This window comes from Bos indicus x Bos taurus, chromosome 7 (assembly GCF_003369695.1).
Source record: "Bos indicus x Bos taurus breed Angus x Brahman F1 hybrid chromosome 7, Bos_hybrid_MaternalHap_v2.0, whole genome shotgun sequence".
NCBI lineage: Eukaryota > Metazoa > Chordata > Mammalia > Artiodactyla > Bovidae > Bos > Bos indicus x Bos taurus.
Window position 1 is genome coordinate 92,966,687 of NC_040082.1, and position 25,944 is coordinate 92,992,630.

The 25,944-nt window shown below is 44.0% G+C and overlaps 1 protein-coding gene across 5 annotated transcripts in view; it reads left to right on the forward strand.

Annotated features, from left to right (window-relative positions):
- Positions 1–15,110: 15,110 nt before the first annotated feature.
- Positions 15,111–25,944, forward strand: part of ADGRE1 (adhesion G protein-coupled receptor E1) — a 66,344-nt gene continuing 55,510 nt past the window's right edge. For all 5 annotated transcript variants that reach the window (XM_027547479.1, XM_027547480.1, XM_027547482.1 and 2 more), the window contains exons 1-3: positions 15,111–15,211; positions 19,891–19,953; positions 23,606–23,638. In XM_027547479.1, coding sequence (XP_027403280.1) covers positions 15,181–15,211; positions 19,891–19,953; positions 23,606–23,638 — 127 coding nt within the window. In that variant the 5' untranslated portion in view covers positions 15,111–15,180. The remainder of the gene's footprint in view (positions 15,212–19,890; positions 19,954–23,605; positions 23,639–25,944) is intronic.

Consider the following 25,944-nt stretch of genomic DNA (forward strand, 5'->3'; position numbering starts at 1 on the left):
TCCCAGTCTTTGAAGGAAGCAGACTCGGTGGTTCAGACAGTAAAGAGTCTGCCTGTAATGCAGGAAACCCAGGTTCTATCCCTGGATCGGGAAGTTATCCTGAAGAAGGAAATGGCAACCCACTCCCGTATTCTTGCCTGCAGAATTCCATGGACAGAGGAGCCTGGTGGGCCATAGTCCACTGGGTTGCAAAAAGTCGGACACAGTGGAGCAACTAATACTTCACTTTCTTTCTTTCCAATAAGCATAGATCATGCTGAGCGTTGGGATTTGGAGAAGCGCAGAGTGAGTGAAGTGAAGTCGCTCAGTCGTGTCCGACTCATTGCGACCCCATGGACTGCAGCCCACCAGGCTCCTCTGTCCATGGGATTCTCCAGGCAAGAATACTGGAGTGGGTTGCCGTTTCCTTCTCCAGGGGATCTTCCTAACCCAGGGATCGAACCCAGGTCTCCCACATTGCAGGCAGATGCTTTAACCTCTGAGCTGCCAGGGAAGCACAGAAGAAGTCCCTAATCTTGAAGCAGAGGGCAGGGAGGGTTTCCTGTAGGAGATGATATTTATATGGGAAAGCTTCTTGGGGGAGATGATAATTACACTGGAAGGCTCCCTGGTGGAGGTGATAGTTACATGGGAAGTCCTGGGAAGAGGTGATATTTACACTGGAAAGCTCTGCTGCCCTCTCAGGAGGTGATATTTACATAGGAAACATACATAGGATATGGGACTCATGAGTATCCGTGACAGACCTCAGTTCTTAAGACAGTTCAGTTCAGTTCAGTTGCTTAGTCGTGTCTGACTCTTTGTGATCCCATGGACTGCAGCATGCCAGGCTTCCCTGTCCATCACCAATGCCCAGAGGCTACTCAAACTCAGTTCCACTGAGTCGGTGATGCCATCCAAACATCTCATCCTCTGTCATCCCCTTCTCCTCCCGCCTTCGATCTTTCCCAACTCTTTTCCAATGAGTCCATTCTTCACATCAGGTGGCCAAAGTACTGGAGTTTCAGCTTCCGCATCAGTCCTTCCAATGAATATTCAAGGCTGCTTTCCTTTAGGATTGACTAGTTGGATCTCCTTGCCATCCAAGGGACTCTCAAGAGTCTTCTCTAGCACCATAGTTCAAAAGCATCAATTCTTCGGCACTCAGCTTTCTTTATAGTCCAACTTTCACATCCATACATGACTTCTAGAAAAACCATAGCTTTGACTAGATGAACCTTTGTTGGCAAAGTAAGCGAAGTCACTCAGTCGTGTCCGACGCTTTGTGACCCTCTGGACTGTAGCCTACAAGGCTCCTCAATCCACAACATTTTCCAGGTAAGAATATTGGAGTGGGTTGTCATTTCCTTCTCCAGGGATCTTCCCAACCCAGGGATCGAACCCTGGTCTCCCACATTGCAGACAGACACTTTACCGTCTGAGCCACCAGGGAAGCCCTGGCAAAGTAATGTCTCTGCTTTTTAATATGCTATCTAAGTTGGTCATAACTTTTATTTAAAGGACTAAATGTCTTTTAATTTCATGGCTGCAGTCACCATCTGCAGTGATTTTGGAGCCCCCCAAAATAAAGTCTCTCACTGTTTCCATTGTTTCTGCATCTGCTTGCCATGAAGTAATGGGCCCAGATGCCATGATCTTAGTTTTTCTGAATGTTGAGTTTTAAGCCAACTTTTTTACTCTTGACTCTTTCACTTTCATCAAGAGGCTCTTTAGTTCCTCTTCGCTTTCTGCCATAAGGGTGGTGTCATCTGCATATCTGAGGTTATTGATAATTTTCCTGGCAATCTTGATTCCCGGTTGTGCTTCATCCAGCCCAGCATTTCTCATGATGTACTCTGCATATAAGTTAAATAAGCAGGGTGACAATATACAGCCTTGACGTACTCCTTTTCCTATTTGGAACCGGTCTGTTGTTCCATGTCTAGTCCTAACTGTTACTTCTTGACCTGCATACATTATTTCTCAGGAGGCAGGTCAAGTGGTCTGGTATTCCCATCTTTTTAAGAATTTTCCACAGTTTGTTGTGATCCACATAAAGGCTTTGGCATAGTCAATAAAGAAGAAGTAGATGTTTTTCTGGAACTCTCTTGCTTTTTCAATGACCCAATGGATGTGGCAATTTGGTCTCTGGTTCCTCTGCCTTTTCTAAACCCAGCTTGAACATCTGAAAGTTCATGGTTCACATACTGTTGAAGCCTGGCTTGAAGAATTTTGAGCATTACTTTGCTAGCGTGTGAGATGAGTGCAATTGTGCAGTAGTTTGAGCATTCTTTGGCATTGCTTTTTTTCAGGATTGAAATGAAAACTGACCTTTTCAGCCCACTGCTGAGTCCTCCAAATTTGCTGGCGTATTGAGTGCAGCACTTTCACAGCATCATCTTTCAGGATTTGAAATAGCTCAACAGGAATTCCATCACCTCCACTAGCTTTGTCCATAGAGATGCTTCCTAAGGCCCACTTGACTTTGCATTCCAGGTGTCTGGCTCTAGGTGAGTGATCACACCATCATGGTTATCTTGGTCATGAAGATCTTTTTTGTATAGTTCTTCTGTGTTTTCTTGCTGTCTCTTCTTAATATCTTCTGCTTTTTTTAGGTCCATACCATTTCTGTACTTTATTGAGCCCATCTTTGCATGAAATGTTCCCTTGGTATCTCTAATTTTCTTGCAGAGATCTCTAGTCTTTCCCATTCTATTGTTTTCCTCTATTTCTTTGCACTGATCACCAAGGAAGGCTTTCTTATCTCTTCTTGCTATTCCTTGGAACTCTGCATTCAAATGGGTATATCTTGCCTTTTTTCCTTTGCCTTTAGCTTCTTTTCTTTTCTCAGCTATTTGTAAGGCCTCCTCAGACAACCATTTTGCCTTTTGGCATTTCTTTTTCTTGGGGATAGTCTTGATCACTGCCTCTTGTACAATGTCACAAACCTCCGTCCATAGTTCTTCAGGCACTCTGTCTATCAGATGTAATCCCTTGAATCTATTTGTCACTTCCCCTGTATAACCATAAGGGATTTGATTTAGGTCATACCTGAATGTCCTAGTGATTTCCCATACTTTCTTCAATTTAAGTCTGAATTTGGCAATAAGGAGTTCATGATCTGAGCCACAGTCAGCTCCTGGTCTTGTTTCTGCTGACTGTATAGAGCTTCTCCATCTTTGGCTGCAAAGAATATAATCAATCTGATTTTGGTGTTGACCATCTGGTGATGTCCATAGGTAGAGTCTTCTCTTGTGTTGTTGGAGACAGCTTAGTGTCTAATGGTGGGAAGGGGTTCTTAGGCTTCCCTGAAAGCTGACTCTGCCATAAGGATTCTTATTTTGGGGTTTATTAATGGAGGGCATGGCAGAGGATGAGTGAGGGGAAGATGGTTTGTGTGCAAACCCTCTAAGTTGTGTCCAACTCTTTGTGACCCCATGGACTGCAGCACCAGGATTCTTTGCCTTCACTATCTCCTGGAGTTTGCTCGAACTCATGTCCATTGAGTCCGTGAAACCATCTAACCACTTTATTCTCTATTGCCCCCTTCTTTTGCCTCAATCTTTCACAGCATCAGGGTCTTTTCCAATGAGTCAGCTCTTCTCATCAGATGGCCAAAATATTGGACCTTCAGCTTCAGCATCAATCCTTCCAATGAATATTCAGGGTTGATTTCCTTTATGATTGACTGGTTTGATCTCCTTGATGTCCAAGGGACTCTCAAGATTCTTCTTCAATACCACAGTTCGAAAGCATAAGAGCTTTGGCACTCAGCCTTCTTTACGGTTAAGCTTTCACATCCATGTGTGATTACTGGGAAAACCATGGCTCTGACTATCCTATCTGGACCTTCGCCGTCAAAGTGATGTCTTTGTTTAACATGCTGTCTAGGTTTGTCATAGTTTTCCTTCCAAGGACCAAGCATCTTTTGAATTCCATGGTTACAGTCATGGTATTCAGTGATTTTGGAGCCCAAGAAAATAAAGTCTGTCACTGTTTCCACTTTTTCCCCATCTATTTGCCATGGAGTGATGGGACCAGATGCCATGATCTTAGTTTTTTGAATGCTGAGCTTTAAGCCAACTTTTTCACTCTCCTCTTTTATCCTCATGAAGAGGCTCTTTAGTTCTTCGCTCTCTGCCATTAGAGTGGTATCATCTGCATATCTGAGGTTTTTGGTATTTCTCCCAGCAATTTTGATTCCAGGTTGTGATTCACCCAGCCCAGCATTTCACATGATATATTATGCATAGAAATTCAATAAACAGGGAAAGAGGGTAAGATGGAAGAAAGAGTTGAGCAAAGAGGTGGTCCTACCTGGAGCCTAGGCTTAGCCTGATCCCACAGGGCTCCCTGGAGCCTGAATAACACCCCCCGAATTGACTTCACCTTGGGGCGAGATTTTGACCTTCACGACCATCAGTTATTGGCCATGGGTTGGGTCTGAGGGTTTGTGCAGGCATTGAACTGAAGAGCAGTTGTTTGGAGAAGGGGAAGCTGTGAGCTGTTAGCAGGCAACACCCACAGAAACCGAAACTGGGGGATGGGTGCTCCAGCAGCTAAAGGTGGCTGGACAAGGCCACCAACAGTGCCCGTTACAGGTGACTTGGGTTAGTTTAGGATGACTGGAGCTTTGGAGGGATGAGGGAGCAGTGAGGCCAGAGGCGGACCATTATAAGGCTGCTGCTGCTGCTGCTGCTAAGTTGCATCAGTCGTGTCCGACTCTGTGCGACCCCATAGACGGCAGCCCACCAGGCTCCCCCGTCCCTGGGATTCTCCAGGCAAGAACACTGGAGTGGGTTGCCATTACCTTCTCCAATGCAGAAAAGTGAAAAGTGAAAGTGAAAGTGAAGTCGCTGAGTCTCGTCCGACTCTTAGCGACCCCATGGACTGCGGCCCAGCAGGCTCCTCCGTCCATGGGAGTTTCCAGGCAAGAGTACTGGAGTGGGGTGCCATTGCCTTCTCCAAGTATAAGGCTAGTCAGGGTCTTTGTGTGTGTGTGTGTGTGTGTTTGCATTGTTCTTCTTTTAATTTTTAAAAATTTATTTATTTTTAATTGAAGAATAATTGCCTACAATATTGTGTTGGTTTCTGCCATACATCAACATGAATCAGCCATAGGTACACATATGCCCCCTTGCTCCTTCCCACCTCCCGTTCCACCCCACCCCTTGAGGTTGTCACAGAGTCCTGGTTTGAGCTCCCTGAGTCATACACCAAATTCCCACTGGCTATCTGTTTTACGTATGTTAGTATATATGTTTCTATGCTGCTCTGTTCATTGGTCACACCCTCTCCTTCCTGCCCCTGCGTCTACAGTCTGTTCTCTGTGCTTCCCTGGTGCTGTCCTGCAAATAGGTTAATCAGTGCCATCTTTCTAGGTTTCATATATATGGACTAGTATACAATATTTGTTTTCCTTTTTCTGACTTACTCCACTCTGTAAAAGGCTTTAGGTTCATCTATCTCATCAGAATTGATTTAAATGTGTTCCTTTATATGGCTGAGTAATATTCTGTTGTATATATGTACCACAGCTTTTTTATCCATTCATCTGTTGATCGACATCCAGGTTGGTTCCACGTTCTAGTTATCATAAATAGTTCTGCAATAAACACTGGGGTCCATGTGTCTTTTTCAATTATGGTTTCCTCAAGGTACGTGCCCAGTAGTGGGATTGTTGGGTCATATGGTAGTTATATTCCTAGCTTCTTACGGAATATCCATACTGTCTTCCATAGCAGCTGTATCCATTTACATTCCCAGCAACAGTGCAAGAGGGTTCCCTTTTCTCCAAACCCTCTCCAGCATTTATTGTTTGTTAGACTTTTTGACGATGGCCATTCTGACTGGCATGAGATGATATCTCATTGTAGTTTTAATTAGCATTTCTCTAATAATGAGTGATGTTGGGCATCTTTTCATGTGTTTGTTAGCTATTTGTGTGTCTTCTTTGTAGAAATGTCTATTTAGGTCTTCTGCCCACTTTTTGATTGGGTTGTTTGTTTTTCTGGTATTCAGTTGCATGAGCTGCTTGTATATTTTAGAAATTAATCTTTTATAAGTCATTTCATTTGCTATTATTTTCTCCCATTCTGAAGGTTGTCTTTTTGCCTGGTTTATGGTTTCCGTTGCTGTGCTAAAGCTTTTAAGTTTAATTAGATCCCACTTGTTTATTTTTATTTTTATTTCCATTACTCTAGGAAGGAGGTCTGGAGAAGGCAATGGCACCCCACTCCACTACTCTTGCCTGGCAAATCCCATGGATGGAGGAGCCTGGTAGGCTGCAGTCCATGGGGTCGCTAAGAGTCATACACGACTGCACGACTTCACTTCCACTTTTCACTTTCATGCATTGGAGAAGGAAATGGCAACCCACTCCAGTGTTCTTGCCTGGAGAATCCCAGGGACGGGGGAGCCTGGTGGGCTGCCATCTATGGGGTCGCACAGAGTTGGACACGACTGAAGTGACTTAGCAGCAGCAGCAGCAGGAAGGAGGTCATAGAGGATTTATGTCATAGAATGTTGTGCTTGTTTTCCTCTAAGAGTTTTATAGTTTCTGGTCTTACGTTTAGGTCTTTAATCGGTTTTGAGTTTATTTTTGCATATTATTTTTATTTTTATTATAATTTTCATTGGAGTATTGTTGATTTACAAAGTTATGTTAGTTTCTGCTATACAGAAAAGTGAATCAGTTAAACATACATATATCCACTCATTAAAATTCTTTCCCAATATAGGTCATTACAGAGTATTGAGCAGAATTCCCTGTGCTATACACTAGGTCCTTACTAGTTACCTATTTTATATGGAGTCGTGTGTATATGTCACTCCCAATCTTCTAAATTATCTCCCACCTACCTTTCCCTGCAGTAACCATAAGTTTGCTTTCTACATTTATGACTCTATTTCTGTTTTGTAAATAAGTTTATTTGCACCATTTTTTTCAGATTCCACATATAAGCGATCCCATATGATATTTGTTCTCTGTCTCACTCAGTATGACAATCTCTAGGTCCATCCATGTTGCTGCAAATGGTATTATTTTGTTCTTGTGTTTATAGTGGAGTAGCATTTCACTGTATATGAGTATCCCATCTTCTCTCTCCAGTCCTCTGTTGACGAACATTCAGGTTGCTTCCATGTCTTGGCTGCTGTGAATAGTGCTGCTCTGAACGCTGGGGTGCATGTATCTTTTTGAATTATGGTTTGCTCTGGGTATATATGGGCTTCTCTGGTGGCTCAGATGGTAAAGAATCTGCCTGCAATGCAGGAGACCTGGGTTCAGTCCCTGGGTTGGGAAAGCCCCTGGAGAAGGGAATGGCTACCCACTCCAGTATTCCTACCTGGAAAATTCCATGGACAGAGGAGCCTGATGGGCTACAGTCCATGGGGGTTGCAATAGTCAGACACAACTGAGTGACTGACACTTTCACTGGCTATATTAGGCAGGCTCTTGAGTGCTGTATTAATGAGCCTGCACTTCATCCTGAGGTTAATAGGGAGCCACAGGAGGATTTAGGGTAGAGGAGGAACATAGTTTAGTCAGGCGGGGCTGCCCTGGAGCCACCCCTCACCCCACATTCTCATTAAGAGTACAGTTGAGTGACGTGTCTGGGGCTTCTCCAAACTGACTTCTTGAGTCATAAATGTTCGTTCAATTTCCCCTTTGCCAGGAAAGTCACAAAGGCTAGTCTTCCGCAAGTCACTTGAGTAGAGTTGAACATTTCCTTCCCTTTCTTATCTCCTTATGCCCCCGCTCATCCCTAGAGGATCTCTGCTATTCAGGTTTCATAGCCTTGGTCACCTCTTTAGTGTTTGAAGGATGACTGGCACCTTCAATCCTCAGTCACTCACCAGGACCCCAGACCCTCTCTGTGGTTGGCAGAATAATGAGCCTCCCTTCCAACCCCAGACAGGTTGACCATAGTCCCCAGAAATGGTGAATATATGACCTTATACAGCAAAAAGGACTTTGCAGGTGCAATGAAGTTAAGCATCTTAAAACAGAAGATTATTCTGGATTATATGAGTAGGTCTAATGTACTCACAAAGTCCTTTTAAGTGGGAAGGAAGGAAGGTCAGAGAGAGAGGGAGATGGAGAGAGAGAGAGAGGTTGAAGACAGAGAAATCTATCTACTTTATTGTCTATCTATCTATCATTTATCTATCTATCATCTGTTGTCTGTCTATCTATTGTCTATCTATCTATCATCTATTGTCTATTTATCTATTGTTTGTTAATCTATCTGTCTATCTATCCATCCAGCCATGGAGTGAATGTGTGTGATAGCGGGAGAGAGAGATAGATTTAGGAGATATTACACTACTGGCTTTGGAGGTGGAGGAAGGGGCTTTGAACCAAGGAATACGGACTACCTCCAGCAGCTGGAAAAGACAGAGAATGGACTCTTTCTTAGAACCTCCAAAAGGAACGCAGCCCCCCTGACATCTTGATTTCAGGCCCTCTAAGACTCATTTGGAATTCTGACCTTCAGACCTGTAACGTAATAAATTTGTGTTGTCGCAAGCCACCAAGTTTGTGGTGATTTGTCTCGGTGCAGCAGGAAACCCATATATCGCCTCATCCCACCCCCATCACCCCTGGGGAACCTGTACTTGACTGAAAAACTTTCTGATTCTTGAGTCCAATCTCCAAAGGTCAGTTTCTCCATTGGTCCCAGACTTCCTGCCCACATCCAGACATTCCCCCCATTCTGCTGTTCCTCTCCATCTCCACAGCCCTTGCCCTAGTCCAGGTCATTACCCTTTTCTTCTCCCCATCTCCCCACCCATGACCACATCCTGCCTGACACCCATGCTACACAATGTGAGTGTTGTAAGATACCAGCGTGACCGTTACTCCCTTGCCGAAATGTCTTCTATTGCCCTACTCGGAAGGTCTAAACCAGCTCACACATACTGGAAAGTCCTGCCTGAAATGAAATTGCTGACTTCCAATTCAGTCATTACAGAGACCACACCTTTGATGAATAACTGTGACCACTTGGCACAGTGGGATAATAATAATGTCAATAATAACTAATAGTATTGAGCTTTTTTTTTTTTTTTGGTTAGGAAGGATTTAGGGTTTTATCACGTTAAACTTTAAACCCTGTGATGTAATGATTGTCCTTTTTAAAAAAAAACTGACAAGGATTATTGTTTCTAAGTGTATCAGTTAGCTTTTGCTATGTAACAAGTTGCTCTCCAAATGTAACAGCATTAAAACAACACATTTTTATTTTCTTTGCAGTTTCTGAGGGTTGGGAGTCGGAAGGTGGCTTAAGTAGATAGAGCTGGATCAGGTCTTCTCAGGAGATCATTGTCAAGTTATTGGTTGGAATCTTAGCTCCCCCTCTTGCAGGCTTCTCCACAGCGGTGAGTGTTCCCACAACATGATAAACTAGCTTCCCCCACCCCACCCAGTGGATTATCCTGGAAAGAAAGAGGGGAAACCATCACAACTCTTACAATCTCAGATGCCTCGGACACCACACAATGTCACATCTTTCCTTTTTCTGATCTTTAGAAGCAAGTCACTCTGTCCAGCTCATACCCAAGAAGGGAAGGATTAGGTTCCCCCTCTTGAAGGGAAGAATATCAAAGAATTTGAGTAACAGCCAAGAGTTGGAGCTTTCCCTGTGTGCCAGCCTCTCTTCTAAGAATGCCACAGCCACTCCTCTGATGCTCACCTCAACCCCAAGAGATAGAGCCTGCTATTATCAAGCCCATTTTATAGATGGTAATGTTGAGGCAGAGAGAAATGAAACGCTGGAGAGGGTGTGGAGAAAAGGGAACCCTCCTACATTGTTGGTGGGAATGTAAATGACATAGCTACTATGGAGAACAGTAGAAAGTTTCCTTAAAAAATGAAGAAATAGAGTTAGCATATGATCCTGCAATGCCATCCCTGGGCATTTATCTGAGAAAAACACAATTCAAAAGAAACATGCACCCCGATGTTCATAGCAGTACTATTTACAGTAACCAAGTCATGGAAGCAACCTAAATGTCCATTAATGGGTGAATAGATAAAGATGTGATATGTTTATACATTGGAATATTGTGTGTGTGTATGCTAAGTCACTTTAGTCGTGTCCAACTCTTTGCAACCCATGGACTGTAGCCTGCCAGACTCCTCTGCCCATGGGATTCTTCAGGCAAGAATACTGGAGTGGGTTGCTGTGCTTTCCTCCAGGGGGTCTTCTTGACCCAGGGATCAAATCCACATCTCTTGCATCTCCTGCATTGGCAGGTGGGTTCTTTATCACAATGGCACCCCACTCCAGTACTGTTGCCTGGAAAATCCCATGGACGGAGGAGCCTGGGGGGCTGCAGTCCATGGGGTCGCTGAGGGTCGGACACGACTGAGCAACTTCACTTTCACTTTTCACTTTCATGTGCTGGAGAAGGAGATGGCAACCCACTCCAGTGTTCTTGCCTGGAGAATCCCAGGGACGGGGGAGCCTGGTGGGCTGCCATCTATGGGGTTGCACAGAGTCAGACACGACTCAAGTGACTTAGCAGCACCACCTGAGAAGCCCAGAGTGGAATATTACTGGAATATTAGCCACAAAGAGGATGAAATGCCATGTGCAGCAACATGGATGGAACTTAGTGTAGGAGACAGGAAGAATAAAAGAAAAGCAGCCCCTGGCAAGGGCCGCAAGAGAAATTTATAATGATAAACTGGATGCTATAAGGCTTGAGACTCTTGGAACAAGTCCAGAGGAAACAGTTAATAATCTTGAAAACAAGATATGATCCTGGGGTCAGAAAACTGACCCCAGACTGCTTCTCAACTGGCGTCTCAGAGTCACATGTTTTAAGTATCTGGTGGAAAATCTATAGATAAGAATATTAGTCTTAGTTACTGATGAGTTATTGATTACTGTTTCCTAATTACTCAATGGTTAATGATCATTTTGTTCTTTGGCCCTGAAGGCCACACGAGTTCTGGTTTAACTCCCTGCATATTCTTTCATTCATGGCTGAGAGCTGGCTTGACTTCAGTTTCGGCACCTTCACTTTGGAGCGATGCTGGTCCCCTGATCCTCGCTTTTCCCTGCATTCTTGTGTCTCGTTTCTCATTCTCCCGCTGTATCACGCTTTTGGAAACCCTGCTTTTCGAGCTGGTCTCGACACCTTAGATTATCATACTAAGTGAAATATTAATACAATAAATCAGAGAAAGACAAATGTTATATGATGTCAGTCATAGGTAGAATCTAAAAGATCATACAGATGAATATATTTACAAAACAGAAACAGACCCATCAATATAAACAGCAAACGTACGGTCACCAAAGGGGAGGAGGGAAAAGGGATAAATTAGGAGTTTGGGGTTGAAATACACACACTACTATATATAAAATAGGTAACCAACAAAGACCTACTCTATAGCACAGGGACCTATACTCAATATCTTGTAATAACCTATAATGGAAGAGAATGTTAAAAAAGAATATATATATCTGAATCATTTTACTACACACACCTGAAATAACACAAATTGTAAATCAACTATATTTCAATAAAAATAATAAAAAAAGAACTTGCCCAGGATCACACATAACCAGCAAGTGGTGCAGACAATATCTGAACCCCCAACAATCTGATGCCAGAATCTTGTGTTTATCTTTTTCTTCTTCTGCTGCTGCTGCTGCTAAGTTGCATCAGTCGTGTCTGACTCTGTGCGACCCCATAGATGGCAGCCCACCAGGCTCCTCTGTCCCTGGGATTCTCCAGGCAAGAACACTGGAGTGGGTTGCCATTTCCTTCTCCAATGCATGCATGCATGCTAAGTCACTTCAGTCGTGTCCAACTCTCTTAAACATGACACAGCTCTGCTTATCCTCCTTCTCGGTGGACTTTGTGGGCTTGTAACTGCAGCCTCACCATGTAGGGTCTCTTGATGAATGGTCAGAACCATTGATGAATCTGCTTCAGTCATCGTAACTCCAAGGTGGATATTTTGCCTTGCACAGAGCAAAAACGAGAATATAAAAACAAGCAGGGGGACTTCCCAGGTGGGCCAGTGGTGAAGACTCTGCATTTCCACGCACTGTTAAAATGGATAACCAATAAGTACCTACTGAGCACAGGGAACTCTGCTCAATATTGTGTGGCAGCCTGGATGGAAGGGGAGCTTGGGGGAGAATGGGTACATGTATATGTATGGCTGAGTACCTTTGTCGTTCACCTGAAGCTATCACAACATAGTTTGTTAATTGGCTATGTGCTGTGCTTAATCACTCAGTCATGTCTGACTCTGTGCGACCCCATAGACGGCAGCCCACCAGGCTTCCCCGTCCCTGGGATTCTCCAGGCAAGAACACTGGAGTGGGTTGTCATTTCCTTCTCCAATGCATGAAAGTGAAAAGTGAAAGGGAAGTCGGTCAGTCGTGTCCGACTCCTAGCGACCCCACGGACTGCAGCCTACCAGGCTCCTCCATCCGTGGGATTAAAACTGTTTAAAAAATAAAAGTGGAACTGTCATTCCAAAAACACAGGGGTGGTCTTTGCACCTCAGTTTTAGCTTAGAGCAGATGTTTTGGGAGCCTGCCCACACCCGTGACCCTCAATCCTTCAAGGCATGCTAGACTAACACCTGCCAGTCACTGCATTTTGTTACCAATTGGTACATTATGAACTGGAGCCCATTCTATCTGCTTGGAGGCCAGGTCTTGGGTTGTGTGTGTGTGTGTGTGAGCGCGTGCGTGCACGCACTCATCTGCTTGGTTGTGTCTGACTCTCTGTGACCCCATGGACTATAGCCTTCCAGGCTCCTCGCTCCATGGGATTCCCCAGGCAAGAATACTGGAGTGGAGTTGCCATTTCCTCCTCCTGGGGATCTTCCTGATCCAGGGATTGAACCAGAGTCTCCTGCGTCTCATGCTTTGGCAGGTGGATTCTTAATTACTCAGCCAGCTGGGAAGCCCAAGTCTGGGGTTGACACAGCCTTAATCAGTGACTTACAGTAGCTTGTGAATAAATACCCCAACTCCTTTGCCCCTCAGTTGCGATAACTCTGAAGAGTGTGCTCTAAGCTGCCTTCCAGAAGTCCCCAGCCACCTTAAGTTTTAGTTTCTACTAGATAACTTGCTTGAGAACATCTACTGTATGTTCTTTCCCTTCCCTCTCTCACTTCCCCCATCCTCAGCTGGAGCTTTCTGGGGTCACCTCTCTGATGAACTATAAAATTATGGAAAACCCCCAAAGAACTTTTTGGCCAACCCAATGCTTTCACTAGAATCCTTGTCTCAGTGTCTAAATCTGGGGGATCCTAAATTAAAAGATGCTTACTCCTTGGAAGGAAAGTTATGACCAACCTAAATAGCTTATTCAAAAGCAGAAACATTACTTTGCCAACAAAGGTCCGTCTAGTCAAGGCTATGGTTTTTCCAGTGGTCATGTATGGATGTGAGAGTTGGACTGTGAAGAAAGCTGAGCACCGAAGAATTGATGCTTTTGAACTGTGCTGTTGGAGAAGACTCTTGAGAGTCCCTTGGATGGCAAGGCAATCCAACCAGTCCATCCTAAAGGAGATCAGTCCTGGGTGTTCTTTGGAAGGAATGATGCTAAAGCTGAAACTCCAGTACTTTGGCCACCTCATGTGAAGAGTTGACTCATTGGAAAAGACTCTGATGCTGGGAGGGATTGGGGGCAGGAGGAGAAGGGGACGATAGAGGATGAGATGGCTGGATGGCATCACCAACTCGATGGACATGAGTCTGAGTGAGCTCTGGGAGTTGGTGATGGACAGGGAGGCCTGGTGTGCTGTGATTCATGGGGTCGCAGAGTCAGACACGACTGAGCAACTGAACTAAGACATTCCTAGATCACCATATTTATGAGATGGCGTGTGTGTGTGTGTGTGTGTGTGTGTGTGTGTGCTGGGTTGGGGATGGTACTAGGAATGGGATATGAGTATCACTGTCCAGTGACCAGATATTGTAGGGGAATGAAAGCAAGTAAAATGGTGAAAACTCTAGACCTTGGAGTCAGACGATCCTGGATTCAAATCTTGGGTCCAGGTAATCTTGGACAAGTCACGTCTCCTCTCCAAGCCTTGGTTTCCATTTTTCAAAAGTAATTTTACTTATTTATTTTGGGCTGTGCTGCATCTTTGTTGCTGAACAGGCTTTTCCCTAGTTGTGGAAGGCAGGGGCTAATCTCTAGTTGTGGTGCACAAGCTTCTCACTGTGCTGGCTTCTCTTGCTGTGGAGCAAGGGCTGTAAGGCACTTGGACTACAGTAGTTGCAGCTTCTGGACTCTAGGCCACAGGCTCAGTAGTTACGGTGGATGGACTTAGCTGCTTCTTGGCACATGGGATCTTCCCGGACTAGAGATGGAACCTGTCTCCTGCATTGGCAGGTTGGTTCTTAATCACTGAGCCACCAGGGAAGCCCTTGGTTTCCACTCTAATTGTACTTTTTATTTTTGGTGAAATAGGCAGGGGTAAGAATCCCTACTATATTACATTGAATGATGATGAAATTAAATTTTATTGGAAACATGTTTAACACAGTGTCTGATGCTTGATGGCTATGATGTTTGTATGGGGCAGGTTGAGAGGGGACCCTTGAGTTTGGGGCTTGCTTCCTTGAGGTTAGGTAGTGGTAGCTTATTTATTATTGGGTACAATAAAATAAATGGGCTTTCTTCAGTGGCTAAAGAACCTGCCTGCCAGTGCAGAAGACACGAGAGATGCGGGTTCAATCCCTGGGTCAGGAAGATCCCCTGGAAGAGGGCACGGCAACCCACTCCAGTAATCTTGCCTGGAGAATCCCACAGTGAGAGGAGCCTGTAGGGCTACAGTCCATGGGGTCACAAAGAGTTGGACATGACTAAAGCAGCTTAGCATGCATGCAATAAAATAAGGTGATGAGAGATGGGAGATAGATCTTGGTAGGGGTAAGGAAAAAGTGAGTGGGAAGAAAAGAGAGAGAGGGGGAGATAGACCCACACAATGACACACTAACCAGATGATCTTATCTTCATTGTGGAGAAAGGAAAGACTTCGAGCCTTGTCAGAGTGTCCTTTCTGAGTAGAGGCAACTCAGCAGAAAAGGGCGTGATGCTCTGGCTGCCTTGAGCAATTCTCGCTCTGCCCTCCCCTTCTTTCCACGCCCTCAGTTGTTGAAAAGCCTGGGAACAGGGGGAAAGTACTCCTCTTTGAATGGCAGGACCTGCACGATGTGGAGCTTCAGTTTTCTCCTCTTTTGGGGTGAGTGTGATGTGGAATAGGAGGCCTGGGGGAAACAGACTCTGAGGAAGACGGGGGACCTCGACTGTCCAGCCAGGACATCATGATTCTAGGCTGGATGCTGTACAACTTCACTGGGGAAGCTTTGACCAAAAAGTCAGTCCAGGGGATTCATCCATCAGGGAAGGGTTTTGTTACAGTCCTTCATTTGGCATGTATTTCCTGTGCACCTACTATGTGCCAGGTGCTGTTTTAGGCACCAGGGATAGAGCTGTGAATGAACAGACAAGGTTCCTGCCCTTGAGAAGCTGACATACCGGCAGGAGGAGGCAGGAAGAAAGGAAATATTACCTCTGACGGTAATAGCAACCTTCTAAGTTCCTCAAACAGACTGCATTCAACCTTCACTAAATTCCTCTGATATCAGGTCATGTAAAATCCCATTTTACAAAGGAGAAAAATGAGGCAACAGAGATGAAATAACTTGCCCAAGCCCACTTAGCTAGTAAGGGGTTACAGCCAGGATTTAAAACTGGGCAGCCTGGTGACTCAGATGGTAAAGAATCTGCCTGCAATGTGAGAGATGCGAGTTTGATCCCTGGGCTGGGATGATCTCCTGGAGAAGGGAATGGCTACCCCTCCAGTATTCTTGCCTGGAGAATTCCTTGGACAGATGAGCCTGGTTGGCTACAGTCTATGGGGTCGAAAAGAGTTAGACACAACCCAGCAACTAACACTAACAACCTTGTTGCGGAGCCTGCAATTTTTTTCTAAACTCTGCTGCTCCAAATAACAAATAAACAAAAGCATTTCAGGGAATGACAATTGCTAGGGAAGAAATTGCCATAGAGTGTGACTAGGGATTATGTGAAGGGGGAAGTCAGGGAAGCTATTTCTGAAGAACAGTGAGATGGAGTCAACCTTGTTCTTTTTCTTCAGATGTCAGCTTTTTCTGGGTTTGATTTTTTTTTTACAGAAATATTTATTTATTTATTTGTCTGTGCCATGTCTCAGTTGTGGCATGTAGAATCTTTTTTGATTTCGGCACATGGGATTTGTTGTTGCTGCTGCTAAGTCGCTTCAGTTGTGTGCGACCCCATAGACGGCAGCCCACCAAGCTCCCTCATCCCTGGGAATCTCCAGGCAAGAACACTGGAGTGGGTTCCCATTTCCTTCTCCAATGCATGAAAGTGAAAAGTGAAAGTGAAGTAGCTCGGTTGTATCCGACTCTTAGCGACCCCATGGACTGCAGCCTTCCAGGCTCCTCTGTCCATGGGATTTTCCAGGCAAGAGTACTGGAGTGGGGTGCCATCACCTTCTACTTCCCAGGGATCTACTTCCCTGATTGAATCTGAGTTCCCTATATTGGAAGCTTGGAGTCCTAATCACTGGATGACCAGGGAAGTCCTCTTATAACAAATTTTTAAACCCAAGCATTTTGACACTAGAGCTGATATGCTTAAACATGATGCTTTGTTGCCTCTAAAATAATTAAAGGGCAAGAGAATTTCAGTTAAAGATAAGGCTTCCTGATAGCTCAGTTGGTAAAGAATCCACCTGCAATGCAGAAGACCTGGGTTCAATTCCTGGGTAGGAAAGATCCCCTGGAGAAGGGATAGGCTACCCACTCCAGTATTCTTGGGCTTCCCTTGTGGCTCAACTGGTAAAGAATCTGCCTGCAGTGCAGGAGACCTGGCTTCAATCCCTGGGTTGGGAAGATCCCCTGGGGAAGGGAAAGGCTACCCACTCCAGTATTATTGCCTGGAGAATTCCATGGACTGTATAGTCCATGGCGTCGCAAAGAGTCGGACACGACTGAGTGACTTTCAAAAAAAAAAAATAAGAAAGGTGGGAGTTAGGTTCCTTGGGACTTGCTGACTGGCAGGCTGCATTAGAAGGAGCAGGTCGCTTGTGGACCTCAAGTGCTAAAATGCAGACTTGTTCTTTGAAGTGTCAGCAGTAGTGCTGGCCACTAGCACTCTGATTCTGCCCTTAATATGCAAAGAGTGGTGATGATGGTAGTGATGATGATGGTGGTGGTGGTGACAGTGGTGATGCTGAAGATAACGATGATGGCAAAGATACGGTGGTGGTAGTGGTGATGATGAAGATGATGTGATTATGATGGTGGTAGTGGTGGTGACAGAGAAGAGCTTAATGCTGGAGTAGCTGAACTGCCTTTTAGACATTAAAAAAAAAAAAAAAGAATTGTGGACTTCCCTGGTGCTCCAGTGGTTAAGACTCTGTGCTTCCACTGCAGAGGGCCCCGGTGTGATCCCTCGTTGGTGAACTGTGATTCCCCTGTGCCGGGCGGCATGGCCAAAATAAAATTAAGAATCATCTTACCCTCCCATCCAATTTAATACTATGGATATACTATGAGTTTCCCTGGTGGCTCAAATCGTGAAGAGTCTGCCTGCAATACAGGAGACCTGGGTTTGATCCCTGGGTAGGGAAGATCCCTTGGAGAAGGGAATGGCTACTCACTCCAGTATTCTTCCCTGGAGAATCCCATGGACAGAGGAGCCTAGTGGGCTGTAGTCCATGGGGTCACAAAGAGTCAGACATGACTGAGCAACTAACACTTAACACATGGCAGCTCTATGGATATACTATATACTTATTTATATATTATATGCATATATGTATGTGTTCTATACATAAAACAGCAAGATTTTTTTTTCATCTCTTTACAAGAGCCAAGGTTTGCCTTTTTAGTTCAGTTCAGTTCAGTTCAGTCGCCCAGTCGTGTCCGACTCTTTGCGACCCCATGAATCGCAGCATGCCAGGCCTCCCTGTCCATCACCAACTCCCAGAGTTCACTCAGACTCACGTCCATCGAGTCGGTGATGCCATCCAGCCATCTCATCTTCTGTCGTCCCCTTCTCCTCCTGCCCCCAATTCCTCGCAGTATCAGAGTCTTTTCCAATGAGTCAACTCTTCACACGAGGTGGCCAAAGTACTGGAGTTTCAGCTTTAGCATCATTCCTTCCAAAGAAATCCCAGGGCCGATCTCCTTCAGAGTGGACTGGTTGGATTTCCTTGCAGTCCAAGGGACTCTCAAGACTCTTCTCCAACACCACAGTTCAAAAGCATCAATTCTTTGGCACTCAGCTTTCTTCACAGTCCAACTCTCACATCTATACATGACCACTGGAAAAACCATAACCTTGACTAGAGGTTATTCCCTTTGAGAATGATTGTTTAAATGTATGTTTTAGAAAAAAAAAAAAAAAACTTGAACAGATAGAGAAACCCAAGCTCTAAGTTAGTAATTTTATTTAAGTAATTACAACCACTGAAACATGATTATAGTTTTAAAGCATTGAAATTTCTTTGCGTAAAAGTTGTAGAGCCTCCTTCTCCGGCATGAAATAAACTGGAAGTGTAAGGATAAACCTCCCTGAGGCAGATACAGGTTGGAACCTGAGAACTTAGAAGGTGGACTTCCATTGTGTTGGTCTATGTTTTCTATTTTGCCTTATAACTCTGATTTTATTGGTTCATAAACTTGAGTTTTACAGCCTGTTACAGAAAGGTGGTGAGCTCAGCTGCTCACTGCTCAAAAGCCAGTAAAAAGGCCAGGCTGGCAGAAAGTTTGTTTTATTTCAATGTTGGCAACTGAGGAGGGAGGGCGGACATCTGCCCAAAGGCCAACTCCCCTACACTGGCAGTCAGTGGGACAAGAGTTTTCATGGACAGAAGGAGGAGGCTACACACAGAAACAGCGCGGTCGTCTTTGACAGTCATCTTTAGATTGGTCATCTTGGTTGTTTTGAAGTGAAGTCGCTCAGTCGTGTCCGACTCTTTGCGACCCTAAAGAGTTTGAGTTGTTTTAGGGACAGTCAGTCTTCAGTTCCAGGATCAGTTTATTTCCATTTCTTTGAGGCCAGTTCTCAGAATTATGGCAGCTTATGCCGTGGGTACTGTCTGGCCCTCATGAGGTTAACTTCTCCACCTGGTGGGGCTTTCAGAATAAGACAGCTCACAGGCTGTGGCTCAGAAAATTGTCTGTAGCCCTTGAGAAGGAACTGAAAGTCTTTGACTATGCTTGATGACTGCATTAATCATTATTTTCTCTCCTTTGTTTCTGCCTGTTCTCATTTCTTGGATTGAACTTATCCTTTAACTCAAATTTTCCACAGATAAAAGGCAGGCAGAGGACATGGAGGTTGGGGGAAGGCACAAGGACTGTAGGGTTTTGCTCCATTTCAAAGCCCAGAAAAAAAAAAATGTATGTTTTTGAAAATAAGCTGGAACTCTTTGTAGTTGAAAAGGAAATGAAGGTAATACAAACAAAGTGAAAAAAAAGATGAAGTGCCGGAAAGCAGGAATGGTTGCTGTGAAGACTGTATAATCACTCATGCTTGTCACTCAGCCGGGGCTTTCATTTAGGCTCATCAGACCTGTTTCTAGGGACTTCCCTGGTGGTCCAGTGCCTAAGACTTTGAGCTACCAATGCAGGGGACCTAGGTTGGATCCCTGATCAGCGAACTAGATCCTGCATGGCACAACTAAAGAGTTTGCAAGCCACAGTGAAGATCAAAGATCCAGTGTACTGCAGCTAAGACCTGGCACAGCCAAATAAACTAATAAATATTTTAAAAAGCCCTGCTTCTATGAGACCAGTCCAGGAGTAATTTTTCAGGTTGAGTCCAAAGAACTTCTTGATGCATCATGGTGTTTTTCTTTCTTCACAGGGTGTTGTGGTATATACACCTGGGGAATGCTCACATTACCCACACTGGGATCAATGACAAGGCGTAAGTTGGACAAAGAGACTCCATATGCCCAATGTGGTGGGGAGGACACACTTCTGTCCCACGAGGCTGCACCACTGCTGGACACTTGCCACGAGCTAGTCAGTGGCCAAGAAAGGGATAACATCCCGTGTCCAGGTTCCCACCTGAGCTCTTTTCCTTGTACCTTAAAATTGCTGTGTGACCTCAGGCAAGTCACACAACCTCTCTGATCTTCAGTTTCCTCAGCTGCAGAATACAGGTAACAAGGGTTCCTATCCCATAGGAATGTTGTGAAGCTTAAACCCAAAGAGGTAACTTTGTCAATCATCTGGCTTCGTAAATGGTGGTGCCATGGGAATGCATATGGAGTTTTATCAAACTACAACTCAATGTGAAAAGAAATGCATTTTTGGATGCTTTGTTAAGTATTCTCATCTTCCAAGCTCCTGCTGGATTCAGGAAGAGAAACACTGTCAGTTCTTAATGTTGTCAGTGTCTGTTTTCTGGTTCAGCATTGTTTGGGAAACTCAGTCTATATTGTAGGAAGAGTTAATCTTTCAAATTTTCTCACCCTACTCTTGTTCCTACCAAGATGATGTGTGGGTGTTGTCACAGGGGAAGCCTGTGGGATCTTGCAGCTGTGAAGTATGGACTCTGAATGAGGTGTTCTGTCCATTGGTAAAGCATGGTAACAACACTGGAGTAAACGAATGTATATTTACCCCTGGGAACTGGCTGGAAAACTTGTTGCATTTGTTAGAGTACCCCAAGCTACTGCAGCAAATATACCCCCATCAGTGGCTTAAGAAAAAGAAATTTAATTCTTGTTTGTTCAAGAGTCCAATGAGGATATCTCTTGCTAGTGGGTGGTTTTCTTACATGAGCTGATTCAGGAACCCAGATGCTTTCTGTTTGTGACTCAGCCACACTAGTGCCTTGGAGTCTCTGCAGATAGTGGAGAAAGCATGTTATTAAAACCCAGGCTTAGCAGTGACACTTGTCACTTCCACTCAGGGTCACATGACCATATCTGGATGCAAGGTGAGCTGGGAAATGTAGTCCATGGCTGGGTAGCTGCCTTCTACTCTCAATGTTACACCACAGAAAGGAAAATGTGGAGTTTTTGTTTGATCTTGGGCTACTGAGCTATCTCTGGCACAGTTAGAGCCCATTTTAATGCAATACTAGGCAGCTGTTGGAAAGCATGAGTTCAGTCATGTGAACTGACTTGGCAAGTTGCCCAAAACATTATTTTCTTACTTTTTTTAAATTATAGAAACAAACATTCAAAGGTAGGAAAAATAGTATAAAAAACTCCCATGTACATATTGCCCAACTTCAACATTTGGCAAATTTTGCTGCTCTTGGTTTGCAAGACTTACTGTAGCATGGAGAAAAAAGTTATAAGCAGAACAGAGTGGTTGAAAAGAACTTTCAGTGAATATGTTCTAGATCTACAGTAGTCACTAGTCAGTGGAGCTCCCGAGAACTTGGAGTGTGGCTAGTGTAACTGAAGAATTAATGCTTCATTTTACTTAATTTTAATAGATTTCAGAATAAACAGTCATCTACTGTATTGGACTGTATATTGCATGATACCATTCACATTAAGAAAATTGTGTGAATTTATACATTTATTCATATTTAACATATTTACATGACTGAGTTTGTGAACAGGACCTAATCTGGAAGTATTCACTCTTTTTGACAGTGGTGATCTCTTGGTATAAGAATGGAGCACAGGGAAGTCTTCACTTTTAATTTTATATACTTCTGCATTGTTTGAGTTTTTTACAATAAGTAATTATTATCTTCTTAGAAAAAGATGAAAGCAAATGAAACAACAGATACACAGCACTATATATAAAATAAATAAGCAACAAGGTCCTATTGTATAGCACAGGGAACTATGTTCAGTATCTTGAAATAATATATAATGAAAAAGAATATATATACATACATATATGTATATATATGAATCATTTTACTATATCCCAGAAGCTAATACAACATTGTAAATCAACTACAATAAAAAAGGAAATAAAGTTCAGTTCAGTTGCTCAGTCGTGTCCGACTCTTTGTGACCCACATGGACTGCAGCACGCCAGCCCTCCCTGTCCATCACCACCTCCAGGAGCTTGCTCAAACTCATGTCCGATGAGGTGGTGATGCCATCCAACCATCCTCTGTCATCCCTTTCAGGACCAGCACCTGCTTTTGGTTAGTTTCCAAAGAAGCAGAGTCAGAGATGAGGATTCTTGTGAGTAACTTACTAAGGGAGGGCTCCCAGGAGACACTTGTAGGGGAGGAAGGGGAACAGGGATTGAGCAGGGGGAAGAACAAGTCATTCAGAAGATATTTCAGGAAAGTTTCTGTCACAGCCTGATCCTGCCAGGAGCTCTGGAGTATGAATCACACCAGAGGCTGTTATACTCCCAAGTCTGTCAAGCAGTGCTTCCAGGCCAGCGAGACAGTGTGAGATGGGATGCCAGTTAGGTAAAGTGAAAGGGGGAATGGCTGTTAGCCCCCCTACCCATTTAAAAAAAATTTTTTTTTTTACTGCACTGCACAGCATGCTTAGTCCCCCCGCCAGGGGTTAAACCTGTGGCTCCTGCAATGGAAGCAATGTTTCAGCCACTGGACCAGGGAATTCCCCCACCCCCTTTTTAAGGGCTTCCCAGGTAGTGCTAGTGGTAAAGAAACTGCCTGCAGATCCAGAAAGGTAAGGAGACGTAAGAGACACAGGTTGGATCCCTGGGTGGGGCAGATGCCCTGGAGGAGGGCATGTCAACCCACTCCAGTATTCTTACCTGCAGAATATCACGGACAGATGAGCCTGGAGGGCTACAGTCCATAGGGTCACACAGAGTTGGATGTGACTGAAGTGACTTAGTACACATGTACCCCTTTTTAAAAACTGGTTTTTAAAATTGAAGTATAGTTAATTTACAATGTTGTGTTAGTTTCAGGTGTCCAGAAAAGTGAGATATATATATATATATCTTCTCATATTCTTTTCCATCATAGGTTGCTACAAGCCATTGAATATAGTTCCCTGTGCTGTATAATAGGTCTTTGTTGTTTATTTTATATACAATGGTGTGCATTAGCTAATCCCAAAGTTCTTGTTCATCTCTCCCTGATCCCCTTTCCACTTTGGCAACCATAAATTTGTTTTCTATGTCTGTGAGTCTATTTCTGTTTTGTAAATAAGTTTGTCTGTATTATATTTTTAAAGATTCCACATATAAGCCATGTCATATGATACTTGTCTTTCTCTGATTTACTTCACTTAGTATGATAATCTCTGTTGCGGTAGATGGCATTGTTTCATTCTTGTTTATGGCTGAGTGATAGTCCATGGTATATATGTACCACATCTTTATCCATTCATCTGTGGATGGACAGGGGTTACTTCCATAGTGCTGCCATGAACATTGGTATCCACCCTTTGTTACCTGGCAAGGTGTGAAGAATTCATGAGGAGTTCCTTCCACCTACCTGATGAACGTAAATCCTCAGGAAGAGGCTGGGTTTTCCTCTTTACATCTCCACTCCCACTTTCACAACTCACCACCGTGATCACTGGTGCCCAGGGAAACAAGGAGCCTGGTTTGAGACAATGGGGCATGGCCAGCTCTCAAAAAATCTACTGACTCTTCTTTTCTTGCAGATGAACAGCCACGGTGGTCATCGTCGAGTCTTGGTAAGAGACTCCCCCAGCTTGAAGGCAATTAGACCTTGGGCAAGTGCCTCCATCTCTTGGTTTTGTCACCTGATTACTATGTATAGTGTAATGCGTGTGTGCTAAGTCGCTTTAGTCATGTCCGACTCTTTGTGCCCACCAGGCTTTTCTGTCCATGGGATTCTCAGGCAAGAATACTGGAGTGGGTTGCCATGCCCTCCTCCATGAGATCTTCCCCACCCAGGGATTCAACCTGCATCTCTTACCTCTCCTGAATTGGCAGATGGGTTCTTTACCACTAGTACCACCAAAGTGAGGATTCAACTCCATGTGGGGTTGTCACAAGATGGGCTGTGGAATCGCCCTTCCTGGGTCTGAATTTTGGATTTAGGGCTCATGATCATGGCAACTGTCATGGCAGTCCGAGCGTATGTTGGAAAAGAATTTCCAGACACAGAGCATTTCAGAAGGGAGTATGTTTATTAACAGCAAGGAGCAGAGATAATAAAAGTGAAAGTGAAAGCCGCTCAATCGTGTCTGACTCTTTGCGACCCCATGGACTGTCGCCCACCAGGCTTCTCTGTCCATGGGATTCTCCAGGCAAGAATACTGGAGTAGGTTGCCATGCACTCCTCTATGAGATCTTCCCAAACCAGGGACTGAACCCAGGTCTCCTGCATTGGCAGGTAGATTCTTTACCGTCTGAGCCACTGGGAAGCCCACATATAAATATGTGTAAAGATTTATTGTAAGGAATTGGCTCGCCTGATTCTGGCAGGATCTGCAGACCAGAGAAAATTTGGAGAACTGAGCAAAGGTGAACGTGGCTAGCGGGACCAGGTCGAAGATGAGCCAGGAAGGCTGACACAGGTCACACAGGACTGACGGTGTTGCTACTCTGGTTTGGAATGGATTTGAGTTATGAGAGGTAGAGCTAGAGGAAAGTAATAGGAAACTCAGCGTTGAGAGATCACAAGTGGTAATACACCGGAAATCTGCAAAGAGAAGTTTTGCCTCTGCAGATGAAAGAGGAAGCTGGAAATGAGAAGAAAGATAGAATCTGAGGCATTGTGCAGGGAAGGGAAATAAACAAGGCATGTTGTAGGTGACAAAGAGTCTGGCTCTCAAGACCTTAGTAACGAAAAGCCATAATTTTCATAGTTTTTAAAATCAATTAAATTTTAAATTGGCGTCTAATGACTTTACAATGGTGGTTTCTGCTATACAGTGAAGTGAATCAGCTTCACATATATCCCCTCCCTCTTGGGGCCCCCTCTCTACATCCCACCCAACTAGGACACCGCAGAGCACTGAGCTGAGCTCCCTGTGCTAGGCAGCAGTTTCCCACTGGCTATCTGTTTTACACATGATAGCATACCTATGTCAATGCTACCGTCTCAGTTTGTCCCGCCCTCTCGTTCCTCTGCTGTGCCCATAAGTCTGTTTTCTATGTCTGCATCTCTATTCCTGCCCTGCAAATAGGTTCATCATCACCATTTTTCTAGATTCCATACACATGCTTTAGTATATGATATTGTTTTTCTCTTTCTGACTTACTTCACTCTATAAAACAGGCTCTAGTTTCATCCACTTTACTACAACAGACTCAAATTTGTTCCTTTTTATGGCTGAGTTATATTCCATTGTATAAATGTACCACAACTTCTTTATCCATTCATCTGTCAATGGGGCATCCAGGTTGCTTCCATGTCCTGGCTATTGTAAATAGTGCTGCAATGAACATTGGAATACATGTGTCTTTTTGAATTATGGTTTTCTCAGGGTCTATGCTCAGTAGTGGGATTACTGGGTCATATGGTCGTTTTATTCCTGGTTTCTTCAGGCTATACTACAAAGCTACAGTCATCAAGATAGTATGGTACTGGCACAAAGACAGAAATATAGATCAGTGGAACTAAATAGAAAGCCCAGAGATATATCTGTGCATCTATGGATACCTTATCTTTGACAAAGGAGGCAAAAATATACAATGGGGAAAATACAATTTCTTTCACAAGTGGTGCTGGGAAAACTGGTCAACCATCTGTAAAAGAATGAAACTAGAACACTTTCTAACACCATACACAAAAATAAACTCAAAATGGATTAAAGATATAAATGTAAGACCAGAAACTTTAAAACTCCTAGAGGAAAAGATAGGCAAAACATTCTCTGACATAGATCACAGCAGGATCCTCTATGACCCACCTCCCAGAGTCATGGAAATAAAAGCAAAAATAAACAAATGGGACCTAATTAAACTTAAAATCTTTTGCACAATGAAGGAAACTATAAGCAAGGTGAAAAGACAGCCTTTAGAATGGGAT